The sequence below is a fragment of the Arctopsyche grandis genome, chromosome 2 (assembly GCF_051622035.1).
Source record: "Arctopsyche grandis isolate Sample6627 chromosome 2, ASM5162203v2, whole genome shotgun sequence".
In the NCBI taxonomy this organism is placed as follows: Eukaryota; Metazoa; Arthropoda; class Insecta; order Trichoptera; family Hydropsychidae; genus Arctopsyche; species Arctopsyche grandis.
Window position 1 is genome coordinate 30431195 of NC_135356.1, and position 26566 is coordinate 30457760.

The window sequence follows — 26566 nt, forward strand, 5'->3', positions numbered from 1 at the left end:
GGAATATTGTACTAAAGAGAACTCGAGTGGCAGATGTTCCGTGATCGAGATTTTAGTGACTTGCGCGAGGTCGATTTTTACAGAATGATGCGTTTACCGGGTTTTTTCCGGTCTCCCTCACGGGACCGAAAGTGAAACGTCCGAAAACGCAAATATCGGAAGGCAAAGATCGAAAATCGAAAGATGAAAGTCTTTCTATTACTGTTTTACGTCACGAATATTTGTATACTATTAAAATTAGGTTTACCATATGGAAGATATTTCCTCCTTTTTGACTTAAAATTAATGCCCCCCGACTTTTTTTAATGCTGTTTTATACGATAAGCTACGCTATGGACAGTGGAGCGTTATTCGAACAACGTGTCAATAATTATATAACATATCCATGGGCTTTGAATAAATATGTTGTTATGCACAATAAAGATAACGCCAATTAAAAATACAATGTGGTACAAAATCACTTTTCAGTATGCAATAATATTTGAATATAAAACCATTCGGTTCGTTACAAGATAAAAAACTGATTAAAAAATATCTAATTAAAAAAAATGGTGATAATTTTGCTGCATATTATATGTAGATTTTAATTAGGTTAAAGTTGAAGTAAATATCTTGTTGACAATAACATATTGAAGAAAAATAAAGAGATTTTTACATTTTAAATAAAAAAAAAACAACATTTGATCATTGTAAATAAATCTAACTTCATTCGTTTTATAAATTTTATAAATACAAAGGGTGCATGGTAAACGGTACATCCTCAATTTGTGCGAGCAGGATACAACAGGAACAAGAGGAATAGGCTTTTCCTCCCGTATTAATGTGCGCGCGCAGAATACGGGAGGAAAAGCATGTTCCTCTTGTTCCTGTTGTATCCTGCTCGCGCAAATTAAGTGAGTATGTACCGTTTACCATGCACCATTTTTTTTTGATCTTTCGACTTAAGATCTTTCGATTTTCAATCTTTGCCTTCCGATATTTGTGTTTTCTGTAATTTAACATTCTGGATCGTCACGTAGACCCATATAATATGTATGATTGGCATGCTGTGAAATTATTTCTCTTTTTGTCATACAGCCTTGTTTAATGTGCGCGCGCAGAATACGGGAGGAAAAGCCTGTTCCTCTTGTTCCTATTGTATCCTGCTCGCGCAAATTAAGTGAGTATGTACGACGGGGGGAGTGACCCTTTTTTTATCTTTCAACTTAAGATCTTTCGATTTTCGATCTTTGCCTTCCGATATTTGCGTTTTCAGGCGTTTCACTTTCGGTCCCGTGAGGTAGACCCGGATTTTTCAGTAATTGGACTATTCGTTACATTGGGGTGGTCACAAAGACAATTTTTGCCATGAAAATCGCGAATACACAATATTTGGCACTCAAGTTCTCGTTACTATGATAGTTATCGTTAGTGTGATGGACTTTTCGGCTGCCAGATGTTCCGTTATAGAGATTTTAGTGACTTTGTGACGAGTAATTTGTGACCAGTAATCACCGAACCGGATTTTTCATACCCCGTTCAGTAAGGGGAAGGTTAAGCCACTGCAATCGCTACTCTGCACGTTTAGACCAAATCTGTCATCAGTGGACCGCGCTACCGGTCGCGCGTCGGTCGTACGTCTACGGCTCCGCAAACCAACTTATATTTGTCAAATACGGAGCCGCCACAATGAGCTTGAAGACTTCATGGTAAGTTTTCGACTACAAATTTATCCAGATCCCGCCTCACATTCCTCATCTTCAGCTGACCAACTCCTTTAAAGGACTTGTCACGTGTGTGGCACCCCCCTATCAACCACTCCCAATTTTCCCCCCCAACATGTTCCTTTCACATTTTATCAATTGTCTTCCACTTTCAATTCATTTTAATTTCTAATGTATTGACTCTGGTTGGGTGTTGGCCGCTTTCACATATAAAGTCCACGTCATTTCCTGGAATGCAAGCTATTGCATTCAACCGCGTCTGTATAATCACTTTTGATTGTTTATTATAATTCACGTATGGAATTCAGTAAAATTCTTAACTAGTTTATTTAAATTTACATATTATTAAAAAATATTTTTTATTTTTTAATAATATAAAAAATATTTTTTATTTTTTAATAATATAATATATTTAATAATATAATATATTTAATAATATAATAATATATTTTTTATTTTTTAATAATATAAAAAATATTTTTTATTTTTTAATAATATAAAAAATATTTTTTATTTTTTAATAATATAAAAAATATTTTTTATTTTTTAATAATATAAAAAATATTTTGAAATTATAGGAAAAAGAGCCCAACATCTTCAATATATTTACAAAATATATTGAAGATCGTTTAGTACAGCGGTTTCCAAATTTTATGCTACTACGCCTCCCTAAAAAAAATTTTTTTTTCCGCGCCTCCCTACCTTTTATTTCTTAATAGATATAATAATATAGATATGTTTTAAATAATAAATCTTTATTTAAAAAAAAATACTGAACACTACAATAGACAGAATAATAAAAAGGTTTTGCTATGTTTAACGAACACGTAACATATATTTATTTTTATATTAAATTACTAATTAAACTACATATAACACATCAAAATTTAATGCGAAGGATGTTGTTGTTTATTGGCACAAAGTTTATGAAATCTTGGGGACAATATGAAGAGTGACACTTGTAACTTCTTTTCGACTGTTAACCTGGCTCGATATTTGGTTTTCATTGCAACTAGTACCGAAAAGCCCGTTTCGCATAAATAAAACGTTACCAACGGTAAAAGCACTTGCATTGCTTTGCAATACAAAGATTCATACTCTCTACTAAGATTCATCCAAAATTTAATTATGGTTTCATTTTGAAACTTTTGTTTTAGTGAGCTATCGCATAATATTTCTATCAATTTTTCTTTTTCGATGGATGTCAGCTCGAATTTGTCTTCTTCATTGTAGTTAAAAGGATTCTGTATTCACAAAAACTTTGAGAAATCAAGGTATTTGAAATAATTGGAAAAATGCAGCACTAAACCATCCAAGTGGTCAATAAAAAGATTTTTACTTGCTTCAATATTAGCTGTGGCCCAGAAATCTTTGGAAAGTGAAAACATATCCAACTCATTCTTTTGTAAATTTGATTTTCATAATTTCAACTTATTAATGAAAGCTTTTATTTTGTCTTTTTGAACAAGTGGATGTATTTGTGATCCCTGCATTGATTTATTTAAACCGCTCAATTTTCCAAAAAATCAACCAAATAGGCAAGTTTAACAATACAATTATCATTCGTCCACAAATGTGCCTCTTAATGTTGGTTTTCTTCGAGAAAGATTGCTAATTAAATGTGTATATAAAAATGAAAGAAAAATAAAAATAAACATTCATGCATTGAATTTTTACTGTTAAGCTACGATATGAAGTTTTATTTATTTGTAGATATTATGGTATGAAAATTATTTTTTTATTAAATAGTTGTGGCGCCTCCCCTGGCAATAGTCAGCGCCTCCCCAGGGAGGCGCGCCTCCCAGTTTGGAAACCGCTGGTTTAGTATGAAATTAGGATGATTCGATATTTTCTTTAAAAAAGAAACGCGATGCAAAAACAGATCCCTTCTCAGGCTCATACAATCGATTTTCGCTTGACTAATATGTACAAATTATCTGTTTAATTAAAATTAGACTAAAGTGACTTTACATTTTGACCCAATGCGATTAAACATAAGTTCAAAATATATTATCATATATGTATGGGGAGAGTGGTGTACCTATGGACAATGACTTTATTTCGGTCGGGGAAAATATTTTTGCCACACAATATTCTAGGGAATTATGAACATCGAATATTGGCAGCATTCAATTCACCTTTTGGTGCCGCGCGCTGCCAGATTCGAGAATTTTGTGTAAATATTTACCAACGAATTGTTTATTTTTTCATATTTATTGAAATAACTTTTCATACAATATATGCATTTAGTTTTGTATAGTGGTTATTTAACTATTCGGTAACGATAAATGTGTTAAAACGTAACCACACAGAAGTGTATTATTATATTAGTTGAATATTTCGTTTTGTTGTACTTTTGGACTTTTATTTGGTTGTACCTCTGGACGCGCCCAGAGTTTAAGAGGGCTGAACACCAGCGCTTTGTCCATACAAACGTATTAGACTTCTCCCTTCCTCAATTATGGCACTAGAGATATTATTTTTTAATATGCCATGGATATCCACCATTGGGTTGATTAGTTATTTTTTTTGATTAGTTATTTTTTTTGATTAGTTATTTTTTTTGATTAGTTATTTTTTATAGAAGCTAGGAGCCGCCAAACATCAATAAAATCGCCTCTTTTTTACACCCACGAAAAGAATCCAGCGTGCTTATTTAACGGTCGATTTAAAAAAAATACGACCACACAAACAGAAAATATCTTTCTCATACCGATGATGAAATTTTTTGAAATATATATATATATATATATATATATTATATATATATATATATATATATATATATATATATATATATATATATATATATATATATATATATATATATATAGATATATATTGTCGCATTCACTCAATATATATATATATATATCGAAGAAAGGAACGGCAACAAAATTAAGGTTTCGGGTGTACAGCCCTCTTAAAGTTAGAGGTTCTTGTGAAATTAACAACCAAAAAGTCTTTCAAGTATTATGTTGCTGAATTTATGAATAATCCAATCGAAAATGATATTGAAATTAAGTATTACAAGAAAATATCGACAAACAGATTTCTGGGAAATTGCCTCCTCCTCGAGTGGTAGGTCAGTCTGAGAGACTCAAATCACAGTTGGAATTTAATGTAGACCTTGAGAATTTCAACATTAGACGAAATAGTTTACTTTGTATAAATTATCATATCTGTCCAAAGGTACAACATACACTGTCCATAGGTTCAATATAGTGTTGAACCTTTGGACAATTTTTTTGTCTCTATTATTTTTGCAAAAAATAAAAAACTGTTATGCTATCATTAATTTTTCTTTTTTAATTTTAATCTTGAATATTCAACCTATCTAATGACATTAAAAAGTTTACATAAAACAATAAAGTTACTGAGTTATGAGTGAAAAAGCGAAAATTGTCCACAGGTACACCACTCTCCCCTACATATGTATAATATCGCTATTCTGTCTTGTCTGTTTGAGATAACGCTCGTCGTACTATAATTAATTAATTAATTTTTCTATCAGTGTTTTATAATGTTTACATGTAGATAGGTAGGTAGTTTTTTCGTATTAAACAATTAAATATAAATATATTTAAAAGGTATTTGGAAAAAATTTGACCATGTATGGATCCAACAAAGGGCCGACATATGTCTTTTAATTTTTTATTTAATAACTTAATATGCTAACACACATGCAATGATATTTCATCGGGTACAACACTAGTAATATAATAATAAAAAAAAAAAAACAACATTGATTGCTATTGCGAACTCTAATGAGAAAAGAGAATGCGATCGAGATATGTGGAAATCTATATACAAAGCTCGTAAAGAATTCGTGGATTGTCATCAACATGCCAAAAATATGTTTAACTCTATCTTATGAGTCTTCATTTCTAATAGAAACGATGCAGAATATAACCACCAGACTTCTTATGTAAAACTTCATCTGCACTTTTTTGTTTTTCGCCTCTAAGGGGCATCAAATCTCAACACCAGACTCCAAGATTATGTATTTCGAATCCAAACATCTGTCACTTACATATATGACGATCAAATCTTCATTCTGTTTTAACCCTTTGTGTCCCAGTGGTGCCGTGGAATGACCACAATTTCATTATTTTTCCCTAGTGTCCCAGTGGTTCGATTTCGACACCACTATCTCTATGGAAAATTGAGATCTTGAACTAAGCTATTATCGATGTGAAATCGCTCTAGTTGTTCTGAATCCCAATTTAGGTGAATACGAAATGCTATGTTTATTTTCTTTCAAACAAAACACTCATAATATGAATAGATTTCGCAGATTTACAGTTGTTTAAGATGGAGTTGGCTGTAGCAAATGTCGGAGTGTAATTATACAACAATGCATGTTTAATTTATGTGAAATTAAATATGAGTAAAAGCGTATTTATAATATGCTACAAATGTATGTGTGTAGAAACGCGAAGTAGTCGAATAATAACAAATAATATGTGGTATGAGAATTCAACACTATACTTTGTCTATCAATAATTCGTGTTGTATGAAAGGAAAACAGTTGGTACGATGAAAATTTCAATACAAATTACACATAAGTGAACTAACTTCCGTTTGAAAAGTCTCAGTGAATTTTAAAAATGCCATCAATATGCCTATTCGATTCATTATCGATGCAAATGCGCTCTACTTAGTCGGGCTATTATGCACGGCCTTAAACCGTCTCGTTCGGATGTCGTCAACATAATTGTCTCGTTTAAATTACACGTGTTGGAACGAGACAGTCTAAGCAGAACCTGCCATTTTAGAATGTGTATTTTCGTTTGTGCAAAATGCTATGTGTTCGATTGTGTACAGCTTCACAAAGAGATTGTTTCCGTGTTCGACGGGGTACTTGAAACTAAAGAGCTAATTTTTTTATGGTTAAAGGCAGCCCTGGTCCGAAGGTATATGGCGCCCCTAGGCAGATTGGTTTCAGCCCCCCCCCCCTTAAATTTTAAAACAATAAAGTTCTTGAAATTTTATGTTGAAGAAAAGTATATTAAGACAAAAATAAATAATTAAATTTAAAATTTTAATTCAAAATAGGCACGTTTTATGTATAAAAATGAATAAAATACGGTTAACTATGAGTAAATTCGGTAATGAAGACATTAATTTATATTCAACAATGAATTGAAGAATTTTATACAGTGATATTTCTTCTTTCGAATATGATTGGTTAATATATTTAATTTCGCGAAGCATATTCATACGTGATATGTATTTTATTTTATTTTTAACCAGCAGCGTGGTCTAGTGGTGAGTGTTGAATTCTTTCGTGCATTAAGTCACGGGTTCGATTCCCACTAAGAATCTCGTTGTTTGCCAGACCGATCGTTTCTTATCAGAATTTGCCAATTTTTCTGATTTTCATTTAAGCGGTTCCTGTAAAATTGGCTTTTCCTTCCCAATTTTCCGTTGCAAACCTTGAATTCTTGTTATATCTCAGGTTTCACCTGATTTCTCACCATAGATGTCTCTGTGGTTGTTTATTGAATGTGAAAATTCGTATTGTTACATGAAAAATGTTATTGATTGTATTGTTTACGATGTTTGAAATATCTGACCATAGATGTCGGGTATTGTTTCGATTTACATGTGTATGTAATTGGCCAGGAAGGCGCATTGGGGTTTTCCTGTCAGGCCTTCCTGGTATAATATAAATAAAATAAATAAATATATACCAGGAAGGCTTGACAGGATGACCCCAATGCGCCTTCCTGGACAATTAATTACAAACAATGCAGCATTTTATTATTAAATAAATCACTATTTTCAAAAGTTAAAGAACACGAAATAACGATTAATTAATTAAATAATTAATCCATTGAGGCATCTATGGATTTTAGATTTGTGCATAATTTTTAAAAATTTTACACATAAAATACAGAAGATTTGTGACAACAGGAAAGATGATTTTTTGCCAATTTTGAGGAACCGTTTTGACAATGATCAGATAAAATTGGCAAACTCTGATAAGAAACGATCGATTTGGAGTCACAAATACCCCCAAATCTAACCAGCAGTATAGCGGATCGAACTCACTGATCACTTGGTGCTAAACATTCACGCTACCATTCAGCATACCTGTATGTATATATACAGGGGCGTCATTTGCGGGTGGGGGAATGGGGTGGGCAGCCGCCCTCCCCTGGATTTGAACGGGACTACCGGGACACGTTGTTTAACGTATTATTATGAATTTGTATTAAAATACTAAATCAACAAAAATAGCATATTAAAATTCTTTATCACACTATCAGGTATAAACACGTACATGTCACGTTCCCAGAAAAAAATTGTTGACTACCAAATATATTTTGTTTTTCTTTAAAAGATACATGTAAGACTCGCTTATCTTTTAAAATTATTTTACCATTAATTTTATTGATAAAAATATATAAATAAAAAAAATATTAAAATAAATAGTTGAAATTCATATAAACTCATTTTTACTTTATCTATGTATGTATGTAGTAATAATAGATGAAGTTTTGTGATCATGCGAAAATTCGAACTCCAGATTTTGACTGATTCGAACTCAGAATCGATTACTGATCACGTTTTCATGATCTACAAAAAATGTGTGTCTGTGTATTTTGGGGATTTTTAGAATCGGTTACTGAAATTCTTATCGATATGACGTAATTTTTTTAAAATTTTTTAACTGACCGGAAATGGTATCTCTCCTTACACATGTCTGTTCGTCACAATGTAATGAAAATAAAAAAAAGTCATTAAAATTTAAAAAGGCGGAAGTGGGATTTTTTCCTCTTAGAAAGGTCAAAAATGTTGTCGCCACTACTCTGTCCACACCCCTGAACGTATCAAACTGAAAATTTATATTTGTATTCTTTATGTACTAACTTAGAGCTGATACAGTTTTGGTCAGAATTCGTAAACCGGAAGTAGTATTTTTCTTAAAACAATGTTTCATTATTTTATTTTGATCTTTTAAATTATTTTAATCTTCTTCATATTTATTATGTATAATAACTGATAGTGATTTTAATTAATAAAAAAAATTTGAACAGAATCCGACAACCGGTAGTAGAACTTTTCTATTGTGCTAGTTTCCATACATTTGCGATCAATTTGTATCGAAAATGCTGTCATAGCTATTAGTATTTCATAATGCTACCGGTATGTGTAAATGTATTTCTACGGTTCAATATCTAATTTTGTTTTGTGACCTCCTTATATTCCTCAAATACATTGATAAAGTCATGGGTTTGTCACATCCGAATTTTTTTAATATAATACATCCCCTAGAAAGTCATTCCTTACTGGTCAAAAATTTTGCCTTATAATATATACATACATACATATTTTTTTTATTTTATGACAACACATACCAGGAAGGCATTACAGGCAACCCCAATGCGCCTTCCTGGCCAATTACAAATATTGCAGCATTTTTTATTCATTATATAAGTAACTGAATTACGAGACACTGAAAAACTCGCAAACCAATCTTTCAAATCGTACACAAACTTATTTATTGCACATTAATCAAACACAAATTATTGGTGACATATTGTATATATAGGAAGGATTTTTGGCCAATTTTTACCGGGAACCGTTTCAACAATGAAATCAGAGAAAATTGGCAAACTCTGATAGGAAACGATCAACCTGGAGTCACAAATCCAGGTCTAACCAGCAGCATACTCTGAAAAATTCATTTACACTAGAGGTCCGGCCCTGGGATCGATCCCGACACCTCACGATACTAAGCTGAAGCTTAACATCCGAGCTATGCTACTGGCTATTGTATGCTTCATTGGTATTTTATATAAAATACCATTTTTACTGACGACAGTTTGCTGTTTTACAAGTTTTATTCGTGAGTCGTTGATATTTGACAGTCAACTTCCTGCGTTCCTCGTAAATTGTAATATTTTCAGTATTGTTACTTCAAGTACAAAAATTAAGTCGAGTATAGAATGTTTTATTTGTTCAAAGAAAGACAATTTTTTTAATTTTATTTCGTCAATTTAATCTAATATATAATTTCGAAAGAGGCTTTCTTTGTAAGTATGTAATGTTGTTTGTTAACATCGAAAACAAATTAAAGTTATATGACGACGATTATTCCACATCTCATGATACGCAACTCGTATAAACGTGACGGTTTAAATAAGAGTATTTTTCATACGAGGGGAGCCTTTTGTATCATAACATGTTTTTCCTTGTTATATAATGATTATAAAAGGTTCTCAGTACGTACTGTTTTCCCCTCAAAATGTTTCCAAGCCATATTACATATTATGGTACGCAAATTTAAATTTCAACTTCAACTCCACCCATTCTTAAAAGTCGTCATCTAATATATAATTTTGAAAGACACTTCTTTCTTCAATATTCCTTCCAGATTATTTTTTTTTCGATTCTAATAAATTTAATAAAAAAACAAACGAATATTTAATATTAGATTTCGCCGTGTCTAAGCTATTTATATTACAAATACTGAGCGAAGCCGGGTAAAACAACTAGTAATCAACAAAAGAAAAATTGGGGTGCCTCGCAGCACCCCTTGTCTACACATTGCACCCTAGGCACGTGCCTAGTCTGCTGCACCTTTGAATCGGCCCTGGTTAACGGATAGGGTTGAGGAATTGAGCTATATTTTGACTAAAATTTAATTATATATGTATATATTTTCTTTTTTCCTGTCAGATAGTTTAATATATTTTTTCGTCACTGAACCGGCGATTCTGATAAAACTATCAGCTTTGGACTGAATAATTTTGGCATTGGTGAGTGGATAACCTTTCCGTTGGTTCGTAACGATCTTGTGAACTTGTAATCATATTCGTCGAATCAAACAACACGGCCTAATATTAAATCGTGAAAAAAACCGAATGAATTCAATGAAAGTAATTGTCTGATTATTAAATTCGTCGTAGATGTTTTTCTCGGGTCAAGGGCTGTATTAAATCAATACACTCTTCCCGTTGCTGTGGGGATGATCTTTCCCTTTTGTCTCGTTATAAATAGATCATACCCGTTCAATTATGATTCACGCGATTAATTCACGTGTCTCTCCGAGATAATGTTTCCGACGGGTGCTCCGCATGCTGTGAAAATCTGTTTTTTTTATCTAACACAAATTGACAGACAATTACCATAAAGTTTCCAGCAGATCGAGCATCTTTCGCTTAGGGACAGCTGACGGGTTGAGTCTAGGTTCATTAATATTCTATTGCTTCGTAAATCGCTTTATCGTTCGAGTTGTAAGTGTTGCCACTTAGATCAACAAATTTTTTTATTGCTAGTTATTAGTTATTAGTTTGTAGGAGACGATCTGATCGGACTATTTAACCCCCTGATGCGTAACTTGGAGGAACATTATGCCAATTCAGTATAGACTGATATTACAATATTACTTGTAATTTATTGAATCGATGGAGAAAATCTTGAATAAACGAGTTTTCCCAAAGTCTAAATAATATATTATTTAGAATATACCTTTTCTTATGAATATACCTTTTCGTACCCGAAAATGGTATATTCATTCTCATTTCATCTTTGTCTTCATGTCTGTTTTCAATTTTAGTGGTGGTTTTACTTTACTTTGCCTGAGGCGCTACAAACTTCTAGGGTCCCTTAATATGTGTATATACGTATTTATATATATATATATATATATATATATATATATATATATATATATATATATATATATATTTATATATATATATATATATATATATATATATATATATATATATATATATATATACACATGTATATATATAATATATATATATATATATACAGGACCAGGTTTTGAATCTATGTACACATGTATGTATACGGTCTCCGTCACGGGCCCGAATGTAAAACGCCCGAAAACGCAAATATCGGAAGGCAAAGATCGAAAATCGAAAGATCTAAAAAAAAAAGTGCATGGTAAACGGTACATACTCACTTAATTTGCGCAAGCAGGATACAACAGGAACAAGAGGAACAGGCTTTGCCTCCCGCATTAATGTGCGCGCGCATAAATTATTAAACTATATAATATTATTACATTGTAATTCAATGCAAGGTCTTTAATAATATTATTGTCAGTTTTGCTGTTCATAACATGACGTTGACTAATTACTTTTATCGTCTGCAAGATATAAATTTCCATTAATATAAAATGTATGTGTATTCCACAAATAAATCAATAATATCAACAACTTACGTATTTTATATTGAAATTTAATCAATGTAAATGTTTCGAAATATGAAACTCGAACTTAAAGCGTATCTACATACAAATATAAAAGTCAAATTCTACCGACTGTTCTACGCACGAACAATGTTGTATTTCTCGACCAAAATGCAATGCGAAACTGAAACGAAATGTAATTGGCCATCGCGGATCGAGGGGGTTGAATGCGATGTACATTTCACGTAAGTTTTGTGCTTGTTCGCTTCGACTATAGAAAATTTTATATGGACACGTTCATATCTTATGTACGTGGCGTAGATGTAACGGCAATAGTCGACAGCAAAAACTATTCATATTATAAAGCAGTACATTTCATCGTAACGTATCAAGCAAAATCGGCTCTCTTTGGTTGCTACGGAAATATTAACGCACGACGTGACGTCATAGTGGTGATTGTGCGCGTACTGATAAAAGTGCGCATAAGAATATTTTCGGAAACATATTATGGAAATATTGAATTGACGATACGACACAAGCTATTTTGCGCAGTATTTATGATCTTGAATCGTATTCTTTGATTAATATACACATATTTTATAATAACTTGCTGCGTAACTTTCGCAACGAGTATCCGATTTAAGGTCTGACCGCACTATACGGCAACCGAACGATCCGACACTTCACAACAGTACGCGACCAAATATTGTTTGTATGAAATTGTATGAGACATATCTAGAGGTAGGACCGGAAGCGTGCCGTTTATTGTTCAACTGTTGTAAATGCTTTGTAAAAAAGTTTCGGCAAACCTTTAACAATGCATTTACAACATTTGAACAATAAACGGCCCCCTCAGGGTCCGGTATTTAGACATAACGCACTGCGCGACAGTCGCATGACGTAGAACGACACCGTGCGCCAAAGTTGACGTATCGTTCGCGACGTGACGCAAGTGTCGTTGAGTGGGGGTTGCCTTGCGACAATTATTCTCCTTCTTCATATCGTGACTTTGAAATAGCATGTAGCCATAATCTTTTGGTTTTTCTCGACTGTTCTTCTCCCTCGCATATCAAAGATACTATAATAGCATCCGTTTCGTCCATTTTGCTCCGAGGTACCGAACGAATGATTGACATAATTTACTCCAGAGTGTCGCATCGCTGTCGTTCAAGTGCGGTTTACCTAATATTGTCGCACACTGTTGTGAAGTGTCGGATCGTTCGGTTGTCGTATAGTGCGGTCAGACCTTTAGACTAATTTTAATCAACGATATTCAACTAATTTTGATCAACGTTAGACTAATTTTTTTCTCTCAGTTATCCAATGACAACTGACAACTAGTGTTCAGTGCATTTTCGAAAATGTGTTCGTGTTCGCATAAACGCCAATTGACTTTTATTTTCGTCTGCGATATTTTGAGAGAACAATAAGAGTGAAACGTTATTTGCACACCGAGTTCAAGGTTAGGATGTTGAAATTCCCGGAGAATATAAAAAGCATTAAAATTTTACATATTTTCAGTATTAAAAGTCCAAAATGACTAAAATATTGACTGAGCAGCAGCAATTTCCAGATTTTTTTCCGCTCGCTCTATGTAATGCGAATACGATATATCTATTACAACGTCGTGGTAACTCTTTGTTATAAGTTGAAGCAAGTAGAGAGCCTTCTTTCAGTTTGACAGGTCTATTGTAGTACCACTGATGCATTAGTAAAAGTGGCTACACTGATGCTTAATTAAGTGTGGCAACACAAACCAACTAAGTCGTAGTCTGTTCAAGAAACGAGAGACCTGGGTGACAGTATTAGTGTATATACATGCAGTGGTCATTAGTTTCGCTTCGGCGTTCGACGTAGGAGGACGTATCTTCGCTTTTTCATACACGGTGGTTATAAAGTTCCCAACACATAAGTAATATAAAAAAATTGTTAGTTATTTTTTTCAACAATGTAAAATTATAGGCATAATACAGTCGTGCATGATGTAGTGGTGCGGCATGTGCGCTCCGGTATTTCCCTCCGCCAAAACCAGATAATAATCCAAAAAATCCCGTCAATTCCGTTTCAAAATACCAGAAAAATTACTTTTATTTGTATTTGTTTTTGTACTTTTTTATATTACGTAATATAGATATAAACAAATTTAGATAACAAAATAGTTCCTTTTGTTTAATTTTTGAGAAAAACTTTAAATATATATATAGTGAGCGACAAAAATAGGTACGCAGTAGCAAAATTTCATTTTATTCGTATATATCGCAATATTTTTCATTTAAAAGTTTCTGAAATCATGACTAGGATCATTAAGATAATAAAACAAGACAAATTATTAATTATATTGATGTATTTATTGAGATATTGGAACTATTTACGAAATGGACAAAGTTGGGAAAAAAGTATTGGCAGTTCTTCGGGAGTTTTTAATTTAATTTAAAGCGGTTTTCACGGTATACATTTTTTAAATGTTTCCTATTAATAATATATACATAAAACAATAATATATAAATAAAATAAAGCTTAATATTTAGTAATTCCCCCTTTATTTTTGATTACTGCCTCAATTCTTCTGGGCATAGAATAAAACAATTTTTTTATAACATCTGGGGAAATATCCTTTTCCCATGCCTCCGTTATTATGTTTTCCAGCTCTTGAAGCGTTTTTGGATTGCAGGCTTTTACTTTCCTCTTCAAAATCGCCCATAAATTTTCGATAATGTTCAGGTCTGGACTGTTCCCGGGCCAGGTAAGGGATTTAATTCCCAAACTTTCTTTATAATTGGTTATCTAAAACAAGTCGATGATATTTACCACATAAAAAAACAAATTAAAGATAGAAAAACGGTTTGATAACTTACAGAACGAGCTCGATATCAAGGTGCAGATTCGTCCTGAAATATTGGTTCAGCGACGAATTCTGTGAGTGCTTCGATGGTGGGTAAAACACGTTCCCGTATCGTGTTTTCGTATTGGATGGCATTCATGGACCTTCGGACGAACTTTAGCGCCCCCATTCCATATCCTGTAATGCACCCCCATATTATGACATACGGGGAATGCTTCGCGGTCGCGAAAAACAACTTACGTGAAAACATACTCCACTTCTACGGCGAACTGTGGTCTTCCCATCTGATCCAATAAGATTCCAATTAGATTCATCTGAGAAAACCACCCTGTACCAGTCCTCTGATATCCAATTCTTCTTGTCCTTGGCCCATTTCAACTGCTTTTTCTTCATTGAAACCGCCAGAAGTGGCTTTTTCGCGAATTTGATCGCTCTAAACCCTAATTTATTCAGCTTCCTTTGGATCATACGGGTATGTACTGCTGTGGATGTTGAAGTGTAAACCTCATCCCTGATTTTAGAAGCAGTAATAAATTGATCTTGAAGAGCAGCACGTTTTATGACACGATTTTCACGTTCCATCAATTTTGACTTCCTTCCAGATCCTGGAGCCCTTGTTAATAATCCTGTATCACTGTATTTTTTTGATGAATTTTCTCACAGAACCTTCACTGAACCCCACCCGACGAGCAATCTCTCGATACGCGATTCGCTCTTTCGTAAGAGCCAAAATTACCGCTTTTTCATCGGTCGACATTTGGCGTGCGGACGACATTTTTCCGATGCGATGCTATTGCAACCAAAGTTAACGCGAAACTAAATAAGGAATTGACCATCAGCTTTGTAAATCTTTGAACCAACGGTACATAGAGTTGTGTAAAAAAAAAAAAGGTTGGGGTCTCATTGTTTACGGCAGGTAGAGAGGTTTGTTTCGCGCTTTTTGTCCGAAATCTATGTGCGTACCTATTTTTGTCGATCACTGTATATACATATATACATATAAAAATATAAAAATATATACATATATACATATATACATATATACATATATACATATATACAAATATACATATATACATATATACATATATACATATATGCATATATGCATATATACATATATACATTGTCACACTGTCAACCAGGTCGCTCGTTTCTTGAACAGACTCTAATAAATGCGATCAGACGGTTTTTTCAATTATGATCGGAATTTTCAAATGGTCGAAACTTTATAGCTATGTATATTTATAAAGTAAGGGATAGTTGAAAAAAAAGGTATTATTGTTAAACGATAACTTTAAAATAATTTTCAACCATCATAATATGACGTATTAACTATAGTCGAAGTGGTACAGCATGAGACTTACACGTAAAATGTACATGCTATATCGCATTTACCCACTCGACCCGCAATGACCAATTACATTTCGTTTCAGTTTCGCATTGCATTTTGGCCAAGAAATACAACATTGTTCGTGCGTATAGCGGTCGGTAGAATTTGACTTTTATTTTTTGTTAGTTTTGAGTACGTGTTTCGTGTTTTGAAATATTCACATTAATAAAATTTTAATATAAAATACTAAGTTGTTGATATTATTAATTTATTTATGGAATATGTATATATTTCATATTAATGGTAATTTATATTTTTTAGACGATAAAATTAATTGTCAACATCGTATTATGGACAGCAAAGCTTACATTAATATTATTAAAGACCTATGTTGTAATAATATTATATAGTTAAATAAGAAATTATTAAAAAAATAAAGAAATTATTTCACGTCCTCACATTGCACGAATGCGACAGCATGCTCGGTTCTCGTAAGTCTCACGCAACATCAGATCGATTATAATTATTTATGATTCAAACAACCCCGTACAGTTTTCCAATCTACGAAAAACTGTTTCCATTTACCGGTAAATACCTGTATAATGACCGTAAATTGTAACTCCTAGTTATTAGCATTAAACCGAATTTTCGAAATGAAATCATACGTATTAATTTTTTCCAACCGGGTCTACCTCACGGCACCTAAAGTGAAATGGTCGAAAAGGCAAATATCGAAAGATCAAAAAAAAAAGGGTGCATGGTAAACGGTATTATGTATATATAATATATATCAGTGGCATGCCGTGATATTATCTCTCTTTTTGTCATACAGCCTTGTTTAATGTGCGCGCGCAGGATACGGGAGAAAAAGCCTGTTCCTCTTGTTCTTGTTGTATCCTGCTCGCGCAAAATAAGTGAGGATGTACGACAGGGGAAGAGAGAGTTTTACCGCACGCCACTGATATATATATATACTAACCGTTTTTCATATGTATGCATGATAAACGAATATTTTCGACTTTTTCACGGTCACCCGTATAAATTTTTTCCAACCACCCGTTGATAATTTTATACGGTTATGCATACTTATGAGCCGAAAACAATACGGTAATGTTTTAACTGAAAAATCGATTTTTTCGAAGTGTTAAGTGAAATTGAAAACAGTTTGTCACTATTATATGTATGTTGATGATTTGTTGACGAGGTGTGCCGCAGTGCCTATTATAATATTAAACATTATTTCGTCGCCGACCTATTGTACTATTGAATCGATAATTTGTTCACCTGACGATATTTCCTATGAAAGCTTCTGAAGTGTATGAAAGACATTAATTTGATTAAATAGTCGTTTACGTCGACGTCAAATCGACTTTTCACTCGCTGCTGTAATTGTATTCGAAGTGTGTCCTGTCTTCGCGCAATAGAGTGCGGCCGTCGAATTGATTACAGTTAAATTTAGTAGTCTTGAAAACGGAAATAACGTGGCAAAAGCCATTGTCGCTCTCGTCTATTTCTAGACATCTGAAATTCGATTATTTCCTTATCGTCACTTCGCCGCGAGTCGGAAATCTAATAGCCTTTGTCGGACTGTTGGTTTATTTTCAATTTTCTGTTTATTCAACAGACGCACGCTCTCATCTTATTTATTTAAAAGATGCTGAGCTTCGTGTTGTTTGAAAACTTCTGGGTGATAGGTGATAAATTACGTTCGAGCTTAGTTTTGGGTCAATTATTTGGTGTACCCGGGGCCGTGCCTAGGAGTTTGGCCGGCTGTGTGCAAACTTAAAGCGATCGCTATTTAATTTCATCAGCATTTCTATAAATCATATTAATAAGAAATGAAGAGCGTGCGAGCACTGCTAAATTCTTATATTGCGTGAGAAATATAGTGTTGAAAATAAAAATTAACCTACTAGACGACAAGAGAGACTGAACGTTTTCATGTCGATTCAAGAAAATATAGTGTTTTTACCCCCAATCCCCCATATCTAGGACATTTTTCTTTCGATGATCAACCAATACTCAACGTCCTTGAAGAAATACACCTGGCAGTTGCAAAGATAATATAACTTAAAGATCTAGCTCTATGCGGACCTAAGCTATACCTGCTATCCCATTATTTCCCCGAATTATAGTTCGGGTGTGTACAAGTTGTAACTTGCAACATTAATTCACAAGTATACAACAAGACAACCTAAACGCATTTTAAAAAGTACGATGTCTTGCTTCGTATTTTTTGAGGAATATAATTTTTTCGACTCATTTCTTTCGGCCCCATAAAAGACCTATGTAGCTCTATGCGGACCGAAGCTATACTTGCTATCTGGTAATTTCCCAGAATTATAGTTCGGGTGTGTTACAAGTAGAGGTAGGACCGGAAGCGCGCCGTCTATTGTTCCATTATTGTAAATGCTTTGTAAGGTTCGGCAAACCTTTAACAATGCATTTACAACATGTGAACAATGAACAGCGTGCTCTGGGTCCGCACTTTAGTTACAAGTTGTAACTTGCAACAGCAATCCACTATATACAACAAGACAACTTAAATGCATTTTAAAAAGTACGATGTCTTTTTTCGAATTTTTTAAGTAATATAATGTATTTGACTCTCATTTCTTTCGGCCGCCTTTATATTTCGCCCGCCTGTGTGCGTCGCACACATTTGTACGGTGTACGGATTATTTCGCACATTGCGATCGCGCACACGATAATCGTTGTCACGAAAATCGCGAATACGGAATATTTGGCGATCGTAAGTATGACAGTTCGCGTTTGTAGCTCTCGACGGATGGACTTTTCGGGTGCCAAATGTTCCGTGATAGAGATTTTGGTTTTGTGCGGAATAATCATCGAAGTAATTTTTTATTTTTTATTACAATCAATGTACACTCGTCATTACAGATCGCTCCAATGCGACGAGTGTACGAGGACGGTCAGACAACGTATACAGTACGTTCAATAAACATCGAATACAATAATTATCCAAGTACAGAAATAATAATCATAGAGACATCTATGGATTATTTTTAGATTTTGTGCACAATTATTATTGCAATTTTTATACACATAATTAACATATAGTAGGCGCGGCCCTGGGTGTACTAGTCAAAATTTTTACCTATCCACCATCTTCACTGTCTGATTATGATTTCAATTTACATTTGTATTTGTTTTTGGTCCTTTTTTTGTATTTTTTTTCTACTTTTTGATATAAAATATTATGATAATTGCATTACTCGACTGTATTTGTTTGACTTTGGCATCTAATTGGACAATTGCAGTGTCCCAAAAGTCAAAATTAGTTGTCGACTTCTTATTATAGACTCAGCGTGTGGCCTAACCCGTAATTATTCAATTGTAGGCACTATTTAATTGTATATTTTTACACTTTAGCAACGTGTAATTAATTATATACTATATAATTATAATACATACTAGGACGATGCCGGTTATATTTTCTTGTATTATATATGTATAATCATATGGATCGTAAGCGGTTCAACGCATATGTTCATATTTACAATGGTTATATGAATGAAAATATTAATTTCGCATTCAAATATATATGTAAAACGTAAAAAGTAATATGTAAAACGTTTCCCCGGTGGACCGTTCAATTTATAATTTAAACAAAAATTTTCAGGCTGAAAAACGAAAGAGAGATCGATGCTGCCGGGGGGTGGGAAAAGGGGGAGGGGGGGGGGTGAAAAAAATACTCCAAAAATGTATCAAAAGGATTAAATCAATATGATTGATAGAATTTAATCCAACCCTCTCAAACAAAAAAACTATCCAATCTCTAAATCGTTATTGATCGCAATCGACCAATCAAAGATGTGGTCTGTCCATTAATATTAAATAGACAAAATCAATGATTATATGCAAAGACGTGCCTTGTACCGACAAGCGCACAAATATGTCTATCCTTGAGGAAATAAAAATCAAGGATAGACTGTCCATAATATGGCTGAGACGAATATTACAGTTCTTCGGCCATATTGCACGAAGAGGTGAGGACAGTCTGGAGCGGTTGTATGTGGTTGTTGGCGTCGAGTATGCACAGCAATGGGCTCTTCCATGGTAGCTAGTCTTCGCCTGGCCGAATCCAGAAGCGAATGGAGGCAGCTGGTTGACCGGAGACAATAGTCGCGATCCTCAGTGATGAGGCATACGTCTTAAATATATATGCAAAGAAAAGACGGATCCATTAAACCCGAGTGTGCGCAGACTAATGATTAAACAGGTCGTACACTACACATACCTAGAGTAAAGAGTGCTGACGTCTATTCTGTTGAAAGCCTGCCACGCTGAAAATTTCCAACTAGAATTATTTAGAAATCCAGTAGAAAGCAGGTATAAAAATTGTAGCCAATCCAAACAAAGCCTAGATAACTACCGTTAAGGATTTAGAGTGTTGTAAAGGTGTGTTTAGACTCTCTAATACATCTTACAACAATATAAAACAAACAAAAGTAGTTCCATCTTCTTCATTGTTGTTAAAATGTAATGCTCACAATCTAAATGCCAAGCCACAATCTAAAATACTCAGCAGTTAGTGATTTCCATCGGGAAATTCTGCTATGGTTATAAATTCAGAAATGTAAATGTGTAAACCAGTCTTTATAAACATTGACACGTATTACACGACCCAAGCTCAATGCTACCCGGAAAGGCTTTGCAGGTAGTGTCCTTGTTTATTTTTTGCATACTCAAAATTCAAAAGCCTATCGGCGTATTTCAAGCTCATGGACTTGTTGGCAAAACGCTGATCGGCGTTGGTCAGCATTCAAAGGGTTAATAATCACAAGACTTCGTCAGCAGTGTATTTGTAGCAGTAGAGATGTTGGTATTGCTACCACAACATCTCTACCAGTGCACTAAGCTGTTTCTGTTACTATAAACTAATGTGGAAAGTAAATAAAAATTGATAAGATTTATTCTAAATATTGTATGCTACAAATATTTATAATTGTTGTATGCATACAAATATTTATCAGTGTTTGCACAAGAAATGATGAAAATCAATTTTTCTAATTGCTTTATCAACTTTCTAGAATGTGAAAATTATATATCAAATGCTGATTAATGTCACCTGTTTCTAGTTTAGAAATAAGTTGATTAAATTCTAATAAACATTATATACAAACAGTTTTATTCGCATTTCAATGAAGAAATTGCAGAATACTACGTAGATATCAAGTGGCGATTACTTTATTTATTTTTACAATTTTGCCATAGTGACATTACAGAGCAGTTCCAAGGCTTAACTAAGAAAATAAGGAAAAGATAATAAATATGGAATGTTTCTTATTGGTTAATAGGGGAGTATCCAAAATGAAAAAAAAAAAAAAAAAACTTGTTTAAAATCTCAAACATATTTTAGATCAAATCCAAGTTAACGGAAATCTGATTAAGGAGGAACATATGGCAGGCTGAAAACCAGACTGGTACAAGTGACATTTAAAAAAAAAAGCTTGAAGTGCTAAAATAATAGCATATATGAAATGCTATTATTTTAGCACTTAAACCAACTTTTTTTAAAATGTCACTTGTACCAGTCTGGTTTTCAGCCCGTCATATATAAGCTACAGTCCAAGTTACGTTTCTAGTTTGTTCATACACGAACCAATCTGGCCAGTTATAGTGTACATATATGTCACAGTGAAATTATATTTCAAGTGAAAATAAATTTACAGTGACGTTTCAGTGAAATCATAACCAGTTACATTTTCAGGGTTGGTTTTATTCATTTAAGATTGGATTGTTAGGGATGGTATTATTTAAGGGTTAGTATAGGTTAGGTTAAGTAAGATTTGGCCCTATTCATTTAAGATTGGGTTGTTAGGGTTAAATTTATAGAGTTAAACGTTGTAAATTCATTGTTTGATACATTTTCACTGCTTAAATTGGTGAAAATATATTTTCACTGTAACATATATGTACATATGCATGTAAATAGCGGATGGTGATTAGGACAATATGCTTTTAGGTAGTTATGGATAGTATTAACTACGTAAAAAACTGTTTTTTTGCTCTATTGCATGCAGCACTGTTGGAACGTGTATTGTGAATTGTCATTGCCCTATTCACCATCCGATCTGTAGTGATATATTCCATATGAGCATGTTAAATGACAAATTTGACTCACTGCTGTATCTTGGGCATTATTGGTAGTGCAGTGAAATTTATTCATGCAGTATTGTGGGTATTTCACTACCCTAGATTGCAGTATTTTAAAAAATAGTACATTTACAAGTACATTTCTAATGTCTTGTGTAGTCCGTATGATCAGTAGCAGTGCCGGTTTTAGGGGTGGGGCTGGGTTGGGTTGTGCCCAAGGGCGCCGCTCGACGCGCCAAAAGCGCTTTAAAATTAAAATTAGAGCGCCAAAGGTCTTACATTTGTCCTCGGAAAATTCTATTCAAACAATCTACTGGAAAAAGCCGATCTTCAAATTAAGCTCACCGCGAATTCAAAATCTGATATTATTAGCAATGAACTTATCAATTCAAAAGCATTTCTTTCAAATAAAGTTCAAGGTAAAATTAATCCACTCATTGTATTACATTTTATAAAACAGCACAATTTACATGAATTATATCCAAACATTTGGGTTTCTATGCTTTTGCTGACACTGCCTGAAACTGTAGCAAGGTCTCAAGGCCGGGAAAAAGGAGGATTGTAGTACAGTTTTTTATCATTTTATTCTAAGGGTGTTTAGAAAAAGTTGCCTGAGGGCGCCTTTGGGTGTTAAACCGGCACTGATCAGTAGAGATCAATTCGGGGTAAAATAACAGAATATAATGGTTTATAGCGTTACTGAAATAAATTGAAACCCAGCTCTATTCGGGTTAAAATCTATATGCAAGTTGATTTTTTTGCCGAGTCATATGTTTATCTTATCAATGTTTACATAAATTTGATTTTATTTTTAGATTCGCCATGACAGAACGCAAGAGCGTCCCGCAGGAGTTGCAATCTTCAACAGTCGACGCGTCTGGAAGTCACCATCAATGAATACAACCGACGCGCACAAAGTCCACATATCACGCGTCGTCTTCTTCTTCGGCCTTTCGAATCGATCCTCGGACCTCGGCTGCGTCTCCTCGGCTCAGCTCGGAGCGAGCAAGCGTCGTTGTCGTCGTCGCCGAGCGGTTGCTCGAAAATGAGTAACGGGACAACGTGGGAATCTCAAGCTGGACAACTTTGCCGCCACCAGCCGCACATGATCCTTCTGTACTGGTTGTTCTCCATTTGGTGCGGGGGGGACGTTCGCATGTCCAGTTGAACATTTGCCGGAGAACACTCGCATCCTCATCACATTTATAGGTAATGCAATGAACACGGCGCTGATATCATATGTAATTTTGCGCGTTGTTGTCATTTTATATATTTACTTGTGTATTAGGGCCGTAACTTGCGATCCTTGCGCCCTTTCCTGTTCGTGTAACAAATTTATAAGCGATTTTTTTTATTATTTCAAAGCTGTGTTGTAATAATATCTCATGAGTCTGCGATTTGTTTCTTCCTAGCTTTCCTTTTACTGATTGAATATTTTTTACAAGCGTACTGAACACCAGGCCTGATCCTAGATATAAACATATGGCAAATCTGACTAGAATCAACAACTGATTCTTCTAACAGTTGTTAAATTACTCACATGTTGATTTTATTGTGTGTGACTTTCAATTGCTCCGTACACATTGAGATCTGTATTGATATCACTATGTATATTTCGGTCTTACATTCGGAACGTAACTGGTATCTCAGATGTTGTCACGACAAATCGTTCACTGATAACTGAACGAACGGCTGTGAGCGAGTTGTCAGTGAACGAAATGTCATGAATCATCTCCGGATGACTCGATCTTGATGTGTATACAAATCTGAGATACTATTTGTATCGATAAATGTGTATGGGATGTTAAAGACCTGTAAAAATTCCAATTAGCTGATAGATTAAGTCCAATTTGCCTGTTGTTTGAAGTTCGCGTCCTAGTTACGGCCCAGCTCATCGCTTCACATGTCGGCGATGGCTTAAGAAGCGATATCACATGCTGTTATTATCAATTGCTTACGCACATTATTCTTTTTTCTTTTTATTTTACAGACATTTCATCTTCAAAGAAGAGCCGATCGAAATGCATTGCCAAAGATATCAATCCTCATTTTACATTTTACTCTTTCTGATGGGAGGTTTCATGACTTGCTTTTTAGTATTTTACGATGACAAAACTGTCTACTTGGAGTCGCCTACGTTCGTACTTGTCGACTCGGTCAACGAGTCACTGCCGACGATGTTATACAACACGGACGCATTGCCGCCGTCTGACTTATCCAGACTCATCGACTTGACCGATTTCAAATTCACCATGAATCACTTTCCGTGCAACGAGTCGGCGGTGAGTCCGTTTCTGCTCGTGCTGGTGCACTCGGCGCCACAGCACGTCGCCGAGAGGAACACAATCAGAAGCACCTGGGGCAGATACAACGAGTCGGTAAAGTTGATATTCATGCTCGGCAGCACGAATTCGTCCACACTGCAACGGCGCATCGTAGACGAGGACAACGCCTGGAAAGACATCGTGCAAGGGAACTTCTACGACACGTACCGTAATCTCACTTACAAACATGTCATGGCTCTCAAGTGGACCACTTACTTTTGTATGAGTGCCAAATATATACTGAAGGCAGACGATGATATTTTTGTTAATACTCCGTATCTTCTCAAGTTTCTCGAGAGGGATTTTTCTCCGTACGGTGCCAGAAAGCTTATATTATGTTCTCAGTATTCTAAGAGTAGCGTGAAACGCAGCTATAGATCCAAGTGGCGTGTTTCTCCCCTAGAATACCCGCGCAAAATCTATCCGCCGTATTGCGCTGGGTTCGGCATAATTTACTCCTCGGACGTTGCCTTCAATTTGTACAAGAAGGCTCAGGAAAGCACCTACTTTTGGATAGACGACGTACACGTCACGGGCACGCTGGCTTACCAGTTGCACCTGACCCAGACGCCGTTGGGAGGCTTAGTCCTCACGGAGAAACAATTAAACTTAGTGTTGCACGGCAATCTGAATTCGGTGGAGTTCTTGTTCGGCCCACCCGATTTGTCCAGTTTAAAAATAGAAAGATTGTGGAAGTTAGTTAGCGAATATTCTGAATTGTTGCCTTCAAGTAAACAAAACTAATTATTGCAATATATATATATAAACACATGTATACATGTTTTAATATTTTAATACGTATACGCAATGGAACGGGAGTGTCAGTTTGCATTTTTAAATTCAAATCATCATCAGTGCCGATACGTTTGGTCTCCGAATATATCTATCCGGATTTAAATTTAAATATTTACTACGCCTTTGGAAAACTTCATATTTTCACCATCATATGTAGATATTTAAGCTATTTCTATCGATGTACACAATTTATAAGATTTTTACAATTTGGACTTTCATTTGTTTTCTAAACATTCCTAGCAATAGAATTCCCAAAATACGCCCACGACAGATATAAAACTATGAAAATCCATTAACGGACATATGTATTGTTTGAAATTGAGTTATGATGTCAATAAAGTGCAATTTTTCAAGATAATTAGATAATTAGTTAAAACTTCTTCTACTTCTAATGCCTTGTCCGCATCCGACGCTAGCGACCACCTCGTCGATACCCCGTCGGTCTTCAGTGCTAATATTGGTCCAAATGCGCATGTTTCGAAGCTAAGACAACTTTTTCCTGTCAATCTACTTCCTAACTTCTATTTTTCTCATGGTTATCACACAGAGAAATTCATATTTTGGACCCCGTATCATGTGTTCGAGGTATTACATCTTTCTCCGCTTGATGCTGAAGACAACTTCATTTGAGACGGTTTTGTTCCATGGGATCTTCAGCATACTCCTGTAGACTGATATCTCAAAAGCTTCGATGCGGCTGATCGTCCTGGTCTTCAGAGCCCACGTTAAAACACATGTACATATATAATATTTATTTATCATCAAATTAGACTATAGTCACAATTACTATATAACTTATTCATTCGTAATTATTAATATACAAAAATAATAAATATAAAACTATTTCAATTTCAACATAATTAGCAGTATGTATCAACATGTACAATTTTATTTAAAAAAAATTAATGGTTGATGCAGTTAATGGATTTTCATTGTATGCTGACGATATACACATACGGGTTGAGTATTTTTTCAGCTTATTTTCCTGTCAAAATGACAGGTATTTTTATTACAATTTCTTTTTGGATTATATTTTTGTCTCAATATAAGTAAAAATTCATGTAATTTAACTATTACTCGACTCCAAAAAGGAGTTAATCCTAATTAAATGAGGATATTAGATTTTTTTTGCAAAATCAGCTCTGAAAAACGTAAGGGCCAAAAATTTATCGTTAAGACTGAAACTTCTTATTGCTAAAACCCCATTTATGTATATTGCTACAATTCGTAAAAAATATAATATGCAGCAAGTTCTATTTGAAATAAATATAAATT

General features: G+C 34.3%; 1 protein-coding gene and 1 long non-coding RNA gene across 5 annotated transcripts in view; one reads left to right on the forward strand and one right to left on the reverse strand.

The window, feature by feature from the left end:
• The window catches only part of LOC143921118 (uncharacterized), a 607092-nt gene that overhangs the window by 91246 nt on the left and 489280 nt on the right, over positions 1-26566 (reverse strand). The gene's annotated exons all lie outside the window — the stretch shown is intronic.
• LOC143921049 (beta-1,3-galactosyltransferase 5-like) lies at positions 1566-26444 on the forward strand. Of its 4 annotated transcripts, none has more exons than XM_077444182.1 (3): positions 1566-1688; positions 22988-23381; positions 24163-26444. In XM_077444182.1, the coding sequence occupies exon 3, from the start codon at positions 24194-24196 to the stop codon at positions 25238-25240; it is 1047 nt and encodes a 348-aa protein (XP_077300308.1). In that variant the 5' UTR covers positions 1566-1688; positions 22988-23381; positions 24163-24193; the 3' UTR covers positions 25241-26444. The 4 variants fall into 4 exon arrangements, with proteins under 4 accessions (XP_077300308.1, XP_077300298.1, XP_077300281.1 ...); XM_077444172.1 differs by lacking the exon at positions 1566-1688 and adding an exon at positions 13663-13763; XM_077444155.1 differs by lacking the exon at positions 1566-1688 and adding an exon at positions 13665-13805.

What these genes read in the sequence shown, in the direction of transcription:
- LOC143921049 (XM_077444182.1), top strand. Translation starts at nt 24,194, where the DNA reads ATGCATTGCCAAAGATATCAATCCTCATTTTACATTTTACTCTTTCTG.